A 12,037-nucleotide genomic window follows, 5' to 3' on the forward strand; every position below is an offset into this window, starting at 1 on the left:
TCCGAAACTAAAACTTATACCTGATCTGTGGTGGTTTTTTCTGGAAAGCAGTAACTTTACCCAGTGTTGAATACTTTTCAGTTCAGTTCAGTTGTTCAGTCATGTCCGACTCTTTGCGACCCCGTGAATTGCAGCACGCCAGGCCTCCCTGTCCATCACCAACTCCCAGAGTTCACGCAAACTCATGTCCATCGAGTTGGTGATGCCATCTAGCCATCTCATCCTCTGTTGTCCCCTTTTCCTCCTGCCCCCAATCCCTCCCAGCATCAGAGTCTTTTCCAATGAGTCAACTCTTCACATGAGGTGGCCAAAATACTGGAGTTTCAGCTTTAGCATCATTCCTTCCAAAGAACACCCAGGGCTGATCTCCTTTAGAATGGACTGGTTGGAGCACTCGTATTATTTTACTGAAATTTGCATTAGAAATTGCAATATAAATATAATTTATAATGGGTTAAATGACCTATTTTAAATAATACAGAAAAATCTTAAAATAGTTTAGCCCAATTTCTCATGCTTTAACAAAACAGCAAAAAAAGAACGTATGTTTTAGAAATTTATGAAAGTGACTATTATGCCAAATATACTTTGAAGTAGAGTCATATTTTATTTGTTGATTAGTGAGCCCACTATGTAGCAATAGTTATGTTAAGTGTTAAGGATACAGATGGGAATAAAACATAATTTCATGGGAGTTTGAAGACTTAAGGTAATTAACAGTGCATTGAGAGTTATATTTCAGGTATGTGCAATGGGTTAGGAAAGTATAGAGAGCAAAACATAACAGTCCTGTAAGGAGTGGCCATAGAATACAAGGGGTGCAGAGGAGTAATTCTGAGATAAGGTGATGCTTGAACTGAGAGCTTAAGGGTGATTTAGGCAAAGGAAGAGAGTTGAAGACATGTAAAGGCTTTCCAGACAGGGGAAACCCTACACAATGTAGCAGAGAGACAAGAGAAGATAGTGCTTTACACGAGATCAGCATCAAGGTCAGTGTGGTGTGAGCAAAGAAATCATTTGAAGACATGGCTGGTACCAAATCCGGAGCTTGTGCCAGCATCGGCCCTGAGAAGACAGGTCAAGGGTTGTGAATTTCTTCCCAAGGCAAGAGAGAATCACAGAAAGGTTTTTAAGAAAAGCTTAATTTTCATATTTTCCTTTTAGAAATATTCCCCTGGCATCAGAGTTGAAGATAGATTGGAAGAGACCCAAATAGAAGAAGGAAAACTAGTTAGAAGGCAATTTTAATGGAGAATATTATGAGTTAAAGGACCCCTGATAGCTCAGTTGGTAAAGAATCAGCCTGCAATGCAGGACACCCTGGTTGGATTTCTGGGTTGGGAAGATCCGCTGGAGCAGGAATAGGCTACCTACTCCAGTATTCTTGGGCTTCCCTTGTGGCTCAGCTGGTAAAGAACCGCCTGCCATGCAGGAGACCTGGGTTTGACCCTGGGTTGGGAAGATCCCCTGGAGAAGGGAAAGGCTACCACTCCAGTATTCTGGCCTGGAGAATTCCATGGACTGTACAGTCCATGGGGTCACAAAGAATCGGACATGACTGAGAGAGTTTCACTTCACTTTACTCACTCATTATGAGTTAAGGCAGTGAGTACAAGAATGGAAAGGAGAGTTGGACAATTGTTTCGGAGGTAAAGTTATTAGGACTGATGTCAATCTGAGCAAGAAAAGTATGCGTGCACTCAGTCATATCCATAGACTGCACCCTGCCAGGCTCCTCAGTCCATAGATTTTTTTTTTTTTTTTTAAGCAAGAATACTGGAGTGGGTTGTCATTTCCTCCTCCAGGGAGTCTTCCCAACCCAGGGATCGAACTTGCATCTCCTCGCCTCCTACAGTGAAAGGCAGATTCTTTTACCACTGAGCAAACTAGGAAGTCCTGAGCAAGAAGAGTTAGCAATAATTTCCAAAGCTGAGTGTTGTGGTGCTGCCCTCTGCTGAGAGGGGGGAATATAGGAAAAAGAGCAGGAGAGAAAAGAATTCCCTTTTAGGTATACCTTCACTTTTACATAGGAGACCTCCCAAATATCAGGGCTTCCCTAGCAGAGATACTTAAGTGACTCAGAAATCTAGATTTAAAACTCTTAAAGTATAACCTAGCGTTCTGCAGTCCATGGGGTTGCAAAGATTCAGACACACCTTAGAAACTGAACAACAACAACAACAGTGAAACTAGAAAGTGAAGAGTGGAGGTATGAACTTACGAACATGCACATGGTCATGTAGTATATGATCAAAGTGTATGGTCTGGATAAAAGTGAGAAGAGATAAGAGCTAAAATTGGAGACCTGAGAAAATTACTATTTAATATGCCAAAAAAAACTGAGCCTCCAAAAGATTCTTGAAACACTGTGGTTAAAAAAATTAAAAGGTGAAAGAGACATGCCATAGAAACTAATGAACAAGAAAGATTAAAACAGAAAGACCTTGCATATACATAGAAATGTCCACAGACATCTACAGCAAATTGTCAGTACTGGCTCACTCTGAGATGTAGTGTTGAAGAGAATGACCAAAAACACTGGGAATTTTAATTTGATGTTTGAATTTTTTAAAAGAAAAGTATTTTACACCTTCCTACTATTTTTTACACTTCTTGAGAGCCTACACTAATTGCAAAATAAAAACAAAAGTCGTGTTAAAATGTACGATATAGTCAATTGAAAATTAAATCCATCAAACAAGCTGCTTAATCAGAACAGGGCAAGGAGGGAAAGGGCAACATGGCATAGTCAACAACATTGTACTGCAGATAAGTCAAGAAAGATGAGGACTGACAGCAGCCTTTTAGCTTGGTATTTAAATGAGGTCACAAGTGACCTTATTAAAAGCATTTTCAATGAAAGGCTAAGGGCAGAAGCTTGACTGTTATTGTTGGAAAGCAGAAAATGAGGACATGAGGTGGCATAGTCATCTCATTGAGGAGAAGCTTGAGTGTAAAGAAGAAAGAGTTAGGGATTTAGGGCACATGCTTTGCTCAAGATCCTGCCTAGTGGTTAGAAAGAGATTCATGCATACTACCTTAGTCATGGAGGTTTCCTGCAAGTCACCAGCAGTGTGAAGTAGTTTGGGGAGCTGACTTGTCAACCCCTATTCATTCCAGATCCCAGCTTTCCTAAAACTGGGATTTGCAGGAAGTTTTATAAGAAATTTAAGAAGTCACACAGCAGGATTTCCTGAAGGGACAAGACCTGAGCTTATTTATACACTTGAGGTAGGCCCCAATAGTGGCAAAAACTCTATACTGTGCAGAAAAGTGTTGAGGTACTTTTAAATAAATGTACCTTTAATTTGGAAAGTAAGCCCAGCTATTTCTGGGAATGAAGTTTCACACAAAATGCAAAACTCACCATGTCCCAAAGGCTAAGCTGATATATTTTAAACATGTATTTACCCTGGAAAAACAATAAGATAATATAAGTAAATTTCTTTCTTTTCTTCTTCTAAAGCCGAACAACAACTTACCCTTACACAGAAACACAGATGTACAGCCAAAACACTGGAGGGAATTACTTTGATACTCAAGGGAGCTCTGCACAGGTGACTACCGTGGTCTCGTCTCACAGTATGGTGGGCACCGGTGGGATTCAGATGGGCGTCACGGGAGGACAACTCATCAGCAGCTCTGGAGGAACCTATCTGATCGGCAACTCAATGGAGAATTCTGGACACTCGGTGACACATACCACTCGGGCTTCCCCAGCGACAGTAAGTATTTTAAGTTTTTATTTGTTTAATTCAGCTTCTTGGTGGCTTCTTCCATACACTTTTCTCTTTAGAGAGAAAAAAAAAAAAAAACACTGGGCTGGGGCAAGAATGTGTTGAGAAGTTTTAGCATGTGACTTTTTCTAATGTATGTTAAAATCTGTGCTTACAGAGTAAAATTAGGCATGCTTACCCATTTGTGAAGTTATTTTACATTGAACCGGAGGGACACTTTGGGAAGCACTGACAAAGGCCATCTAGACAGTGATTTTCACAGTGGAAAGGGAAGTACTTGCCACTTATCAAGGCCTTAGGATGAGTCCTTTGCCACTTTCATTTTCATTCCAGTGAAAAACGTTTAATAATTTGGCTCTGATCATAGGTGTGAGCAAATAATAACTTAGGAACACAAATACATATTTGAGTTTTCAAGTTTTTAAACTTTAATATGTTTATTTTGACACAAGATATTTTAATGTGCTAAAATGGTATGATAGAAATAGTAATAAAAACCTGTGCAGTTTTTGATGTCCTCAAACTCTGTAACCTGGTCTTTCCTTTTTACTTCAGCTAAGCATAGGGAGAATAATCATTTAGAACCACCTAGCCAAAGTAGAAATGGAATTGATTTTACAGTTGTTTCATATAAAAGGGGCCTGGAAATTTTACTTAAGTGCATGTACCCCTTTTCTGTACTCCTACCATATAATTTGTTCTTATAATGAAATAGAAACAAATAGAAAATAATTATGTGAGAGTCTTTACATTTTTCACTTTGTGTATTTTCTTCATGATATAATATATACTTGGTAAGTATTTTCTCTATATATTTTCTGTTTGTAATGATTACCATGTATTCATACCTTCATCATTTAGTATCTTTTCCCTAATCTGTCTTTAAAGCCCTTTATTTTTAATTAACTCTTTCCTACTAACATCAGAATAGATGTTCCATTTTTTTCTTTGTGTTTTGGAAGCATTTCTAATATCCATTTCCCTCTTGCTTTTAATAACACTAAATATGGCATTTCTAAACCTTTCAGTAACATCGGTATATTTATGTAGATTAGAAACTAAATCATAGATTCTCTTGACCTCAGTTCTTTTGTCAATGAAATAAGGGATTAGTTAGACTAAATGATTTCCTAATTTCTTTTCAGCTTTAAAATCATATTTACAAAGGAATTGTAAAATATTTTGGATGTAAAATAACTGTATATTTCCCATAAAAGGAAAGGCGATAGATTAGGTGCCAGTACTTTATAACGCTGCTCATAAAGGTCACCCAGACAGTCTTTTCAGTGGAAAGGGAAGTACTTGCCGCTTACAAAGGCCTTAGGAAATCTGGGAAAATGGAGAGGAAGAGTCCCTTTCCCACTTTCATTTCATCCACCTCTCTTAGGCTGGCTTATCACTGCTCCACCCCCACCCGCTCCGGCTTCACCTTCCCCAGACATTCCTGCTTCCCTTCACATTGATTTCTAGCTGGCTGTTAAACATCCTCATGAGCTGGATATAGGCTTACTAAGTTTGCTAGTGCTAACACTACTGAGATAACTAAGTTGATTATTTCAGGTCATGTGTTCAGGTACAGATTTTAACAGGGTAAATTTTATAGTTTGATTTTTTTTCTTTCTTTCCTATATAGAATATAAAAAGTGGCATGACTCCTTAAGTTATCCATTACACAAATACAGTGCAATTTTTGTTATATTAATTGGTAAATTAGACCAACACAAAATAATTGACTTATACCAACTTGAAATAGGGGGAAAACTATTTAAAAAAAAACAAATCATCAATTCCTAGTATCAGTTGCACATACTAATTTACACTTTTTAAAAGGCATTCATATTTAAGCTTTTGTTAAGGGTGGTTTTTTCTTTGTTTTCATTTTTACAAGAACACTTCCTTTTTACCAAAAGGAGTTTAAATGTTACCTAAAGAAATAATTTTTACATAGAAAAATCTTAAGGTGCCCTCATTGAAATCACACAAATTAGTGGCATATGATAGATATGTATTAACTAAATATACATCTGTTAGTCTTATGTTACCTTGCATTTACTACCACCGTTTATATGTGATTTAGATCCCCCCTCAGTCGTGCTGAAGGTCTTCATCTGCTTCTTTCACGATAGGCGGTGTACAATTTCATCTTTGTTCTTTACTATAATAAAGTTAACAAAGTTTAAGTGCCATGACACCTGTTTAACATTTCCTCCCATCCTCCTCTTGCCAGATGCTAGAAAATTTGTGCAGTATAGGTGCTTAGACTACTAGAACTCTAGAGTTTGGGGTAGGTGCCGTGTTATTAGAGGGGATTTGCTTATTTTCATGTACCTTTTTCATTCACTGTAGAACCATACGAAGAATGTCGATGAGCACAGTCTTTAACAACTTCCTGGTTAAGATGCAAGCCATTTTTTTCCAGACACTGAGCCAGACTGTGCCATATAAGTTCAGTTTTTCTGACTATTCTTTAGTGTTCAAGCTCTCATCTATAGCAAGACTGATGCAACTAACTGTGTAGGAATGGCCTCTACTGCGGCCAGAATTCCTCAAGGGAAATGGTCAATTGGGCTATTCCTTAACAGCCTATAATAAATGGAATAAATTGTTAATTCAGTTGATGTGAAACTAATTAAATTTGAGGACTTAGGAACAGCACAGACTTAGTACTTCTACTCAGTTCCTGGTTAGCAAGGTTTCTTGCTCCAGTTCTTAGAATAGTTGCCTTGATTCTCTCTTACCTTTGACCTCTTTCTAGATAGAAATACTTTCATTTAAATTCATTAGGAATAATTTTCTGCCACAGAAAGGTTTACTCCATTGTGCAAACCTACTGTTCAGGATAAGCCAATAAAAAGAGGTCATGACTTGAAATTGAAGCCACTACTAAGAAAAATAAATGGTTAGCACTTGAGATATTTTCTTACCTAATCTAATAGTCGACATAAAACCATCTTTCTTACACTACAAGAATATCTACATTAATGGAGAATTTATATTTGAGTATATATTTAGTTTTATAACCTTAAGTGAAAAAATATTTTACATAAACATGTTTTAGTCTTTTATTTTTCCTATGCATTGTAAAATGTTTCAATTTTCAAGGTATAGAGACATTTCAGAATTTTTCAAAAGATAATGATGGTAACATGTTAAATTTTATTTGATGACTGTAGTATGGTACAAACTACCAATATTCAGATTTGGTCAAAATACTTTTTCTCCTTTTACTTACTATATTCTTTTATTTGGTCAATGGAGTCCATGTGTATAACATTATATATGTATATATATTTTAGTTATTTAAATATAAGTATAAACTTACATTTAAAAGGCATCTCCTGCTGATAATATTAGATAAGAATTTTTCAAAAGATTATGTAACATTTTTCTTGGGACATCACTGCATATGACTTCAGTAAGTTACTACTTGAATACATGTTTTACATTTCATTAAATTAATGCTGAGGATCTATTTATTGTTAACATTTTGGGAGAACATGGACATTAAGGTAGAAGAGTTGACTGCTGTCATATCTCAACTCATTATGCTTTGATCTTCTTCTAAATACATCTGCCTGTCAGTTTTCATTCCAATCCCAAAGAAAGACAATGCCAAAGAATGTTCAAACTACTGCACAATTGCACTCATCTCACATGCTAGTAAAGTAATGCTCAAAATTCTCCAGGCAAGGCTTCAGCAATACGTGAACTGTGAAATTCCATACATTCAAGCTGGTTTTAGAAAAGGCAGAGGAACCAGAGATCAAATTGCCAACATCTGCTGGATCATGGAAAAAGCAAGAGAGTTCCAGAAAAACATCTATTTCTGCTATTGACTATGCCAAAGCCTTTGACTGTGTGGATCACAATAAACTGTGGAAAATTCTTCAAGAGATGGGAATACCAGACCACCTGACCTGCCTCTTGAGAAACCTGTTTGCAGGTCAGGAAGCAACAGTTAGAACTGAACATGGAACAGACTGGTTCCAAATAGGAAAAGGAGTACGTCAAGGCTGTGTATTGTCACCCTGCTTATTTAACTTCTATGCAGAGTACATCATGAGAAACGCTGGACTGGAAGAAGCACAAGCTGGAATCAAGATTGCCGGAAGAACTATCAATAACCTCAGATATGCAGATGACACCACCCTCATGGCAGAAAGTGAAGAGGAACTAAAAAGCCTCTTGATGAAAGTGAAAGAGGAGAGTGAAAAAGTTGACTTAAAGTTCAACATTCAGAAAACGAAGATCATGGCATCTGGTCCCATCACTTCATGGGAAATAGATGGGGAAACAGAGGAAACAGTGTCAAACTTTATTTTTGGGGGCTCCAAAATCACTACAGATGATGATGGCAGCCATGAAATTAAAAGATGCTTACTCTTTGGAAGGAAAGTTATGACCAACCTAGATAGCATATTCAAAAGCAGAGACATTACTTTGCCAACAAAGGTCCGTTTAGTCAAAGCTATGGTTTTTCCAGTAGTCATATATGGATGTGAGAGTTAGACTGTAAAGAAAGCTGAGCGCCGAAGAATTGATGCCTTTAAACTGTGGTGTTGGAGAAGACTCTTGAGAGTCCCTTGGACTGCAAGGAGATCCAACCAGTCCATTCAGAAGGAGATCAGTCCTGGTTGTTCTTTGGAAGGAATGATGCTAAAGCTGAAACTCCAGTACTTTGGCCATCTCATGTGAAGAGTTGACTCATTGGAAAAGACTCTGATGCTGGGAGGGATTGGAGGCAGGAGGAGAAGGGAACGACAGAGGATGAGATGGCTGGATGGCATCACTGACTCGATGGACGTGAGTTTGAGTGAACTCCGGGAGTTGGTGATGGACAGGGAGGCCTGGCGTGCTGAAATTCATGGGGTTCCAAAGAGTCGAACTGAGCGACTGAACTGAACTGAGGGTCTCCTTATGTGTCTTTAAAAGCTAAATTATTTTTCATATAACAATATATTTTTTATAATTTTGAACCTGAAAACATTTTGCACTTGAAGATCAAAAATTTGTGATTATAGTTAGTTATATTTTTATACTCATCACAACATAGTTTATCTTATATGAAACTATACAGTAATTAGCAATTTGCTGTAAGAAGCTTTATTTACTCATTCCTCCATAAAATAACATTTGTATTCTTATAATTAGATCGTTATTTATGGAATTGTTTTTTCTTCTTGATAAGGAAACTAACTGGATAAGATTGCATTAATCATTTTTGAGACTGTGCTATGAAAGCTAATTTTCTACTTTTCTGTACATGCATTTAGTAATTATATATGTTAAATGACTCTTGCTAAAATTAGATCCCACCAAAGGCACAAGGTAAATGTATCAAAACTAGTATTGTTCGTATCTCTGTCTCTTTTGATTAATGTAAAATACTGTAATTTCTTTCAGTTGTTTGGAGGAAAATTTGAATGTCCATCTATGGCTATTTAAGTAAAAGTTTGAGCTATCTTATGTAATATATAGAAAGTTAAGAATTCAGTCAAGAATTTTAATGCTTTTATTTCTTTATCCTTGGATTTCCACATTTGTGGATATGGTATGTGAGAATGCTTTTTCTAGGAAGATGAATACATTTTGTTATTGTTTAGTCATTAAGTCATGTCCAACTCTTCTGCAGCTCTGTGGACTGTGTAGCCCACCAGGCTTCTCTATCCATGTGGTTTCTCGGGCAAGAACACAGAGAAAGTGCTTCACAAGATAGTGCTTCATAAAATGACTTTGTTTTCTTATTTTTTACTGGCGTGGTACCAATGGCTATTTCTTTTAAAGTTTTTATTAATTTATTTTTATGAATAAGTTGTACATTCTTAAGTTGCACAATTCAAAAGATAAGAGAAAGTGCTTCATGCAGTGTCTCTCTCACTCATTTCTCAGTTCTTCTCCTAGGAGGCAGTCACAGTTACCGAGTTCTTTGAGTATCACTCTAGAGATACCTTCTGAATGTATAAGCAGAATGTCTCTCTCTTTCCCGCTCATTAAATTTTTTTTGGTAACAAAAATAAAACATCTAGCTTTTTTCTTTCCCCACTTCAGTATGTGTCAAGAGATTTTTTTTTTTTTTATCAGTACTTGAAGGGCTTCTTTATATTTAAGGGGAAATGGCTATATTAGAAGGAGCTGTACTGCCCATGCTGCTGCTGCTGCTGCTGCTGCTAAGTCGCTTCAGTCGTGTCCGACTCTGTGCGACCCCATAGACAGCAGCCCACCAGGCTCTGCCGTCCCTGGGATTCTCCAGGCAAGAACACTGGAGTGGGTTGCCATTTCCTTCTCCATTGCGTGAAAGTGAAAAGTGAAAGTGAAGTCGCTCAGTTGCAACCCACTCGTAGCTACCCCATGGGCTGCAGCCTACCAGGCTCCTCCATCCATGGGATTTTCTAGGCAAGAGTACTGGAGTGGCTTACCATTGCCTTCTCCAGTACTGCCCATACTTCTTACCAAAGGGTAAAAAATGTTAAAATAATGTTGGATTACTTGTTATATCTATATAGAGATAGAAAAGTAACATAATCACATGAGATGACAATGTGTTTAATTGTCATATATATAGATATGCTTGGAAGAAATGTTTTGTTAGAAATGTGATGTTATATTTAAATCACAGTTATTTTACATTTTGCATATTATAGAAATAATAAATTTCTATTTTAAATAATTTTCTTATAGCCTCAATGATTTAAAAATGAAAAGCAAAACTACTTTTTCCACTTCTTTTGGCAAAAGTATGTAAGTCCATTATAATCTTCGTATTTTCTCTTTTCCTATGTCCCATTTTCCCTAGGCCAACCTGAGGTCTCAAATAAAACTCCTCTGAAAGAGTACCATGAATCTTCTGCTTTCTGCACTAAATCCTGAATTGACTGAAGGTTCTGGGAACTTATTTTCAAAGCACCTAATTAAATGGGACTTTGAGTGACTTGTAGTCTCCATTGCTTTATCTATATTCCATTCAGCTGTCAGTCAGTTTCACACTGCTCCAGTCTTGAAGCTGATAACATCTAGAGGCAGTAATTTTATGGTTAAGGTTGTAAGACATTCCACCCTTAGAAAACTTGATAAAGTAGAAGGTTAAGACACACAAAATGATGGGGTCTTCAGCCACTCCTTAGCATAGCTGATGGAGTCCTCCTGAATTTCTAAAGCAAAATAGAATGTGTTATTTTAATGTTTAGCTATTTCACACTCAAACAGCATTTCAGAACCCCGGGTATGTTGCAACATGCCAGAAATGGTAGATTTTATTTCAGCCAAAATCTAGATTAGGAGTGTTTAATGATGTTTGTAAATTCTGATTATAAATATGGAAGTTAACTATGTTCCAGGTGACCTGTTGCATAACTTTTCACTTGCTCCTTATATTTCTAAATCAAATTGCAAGCTAATTTACTAGTTTGAAACTAATATAGATTTTGATGGAAAAAATCACTGATGTTTCATTTGTGGAAACTGTGTGATCCAGATAAAATATAAAATGTATTGCTAGCAAATGTAAATATACTATCATCTGTGAGTTACGTATGAGTCAGCTTTAGACCCATAAAATTTTAATACTGCCTGTTCCGCTGATCCATGTCTTTTAATTTAATGAGGCTAAAGATCACATGATGCCTATGACCAAATGTCAATTCTCAAATGAGAGAGAATTTTTCCGTATTCCCGTGTTTATGAGTTCAAACTCCAAAAGCATGTGATTTGGTTAACACTTTCTCAGCAAGCACAACTACAGTTGTATTTATTGGCCATGGAATTATTTGGTTTCTTTTAAAATCTAGACTTTAAAAAAATTGGTGCCCCAAAATTTCATGGGTTAGGGATTTTGTAAACTAACTCTAGAATGTTAAAGTAATTTAACTCATTTATTTTAACTTTACCCACTATAAGTTTTAGTAACTTTTCTCATCACCTTGTGAGAAAGGAAGATGTGATTTATTAATTGTGCTTTCAAAATTATAGGAAAGAGGTGGTTAGACAGGAGAAGGAAATATAAAATTAGAAAGGGGGTAAAGAGGTCAGAGTTTGTAGATATGACTGTATACTTGATAAAAAAATCAGAGAGAATCAAATGAAAATCTGTAACAAATAATAGGAGAATTTAGTAATGTGACTTAGTACAAAATTTATATACAAAGAAATCCATAGCTTTTCTAGATACAAATGACAGTAGTTAGAAAATAAGCAAAGACATAATTTATAATAAACTCAAAACATACCAGGCAGTAAGCTAATAATATATGTGCAAGATCTAGCTGTTGAATAAAACTTTTTAAAGTTCCTAAGGGACACAAAAG

The 12,037-nt window shown here is 36.5% G+C and overlaps 1 protein-coding gene across 3 annotated transcripts in view; it reads left to right on the forward strand.

The window, feature by feature from the left end:
• The window catches only part of RFX3 (regulatory factor X3), a 331,048-nt gene that overhangs the window by 219,435 nt on the left and 99,576 nt on the right, over positions 1 to 12,037 (forward strand). For all 3 annotated transcript variants that reach the window (XM_027549369.1, XM_027549367.1, XM_027549370.1), the window contains one exon: positions 3,467 to 3,725. In XM_027549369.1, coding sequence (XP_027405170.1) covers positions 3,467 to 3,725 — 259 coding nt within the window. The remainder of the gene's footprint in view (positions 1 to 3,466; positions 3,726 to 12,037) is intronic.

The sequence above is a fragment of the Bos indicus x Bos taurus genome, chromosome 8 (assembly GCF_003369695.1).
Source record: "Bos indicus x Bos taurus breed Angus x Brahman F1 hybrid chromosome 8, Bos_hybrid_MaternalHap_v2.0, whole genome shotgun sequence".
In the NCBI taxonomy this organism is placed as follows: domain Eukaryota; kingdom Metazoa; phylum Chordata; class Mammalia; order Artiodactyla; family Bovidae; genus Bos; species Bos indicus x Bos taurus.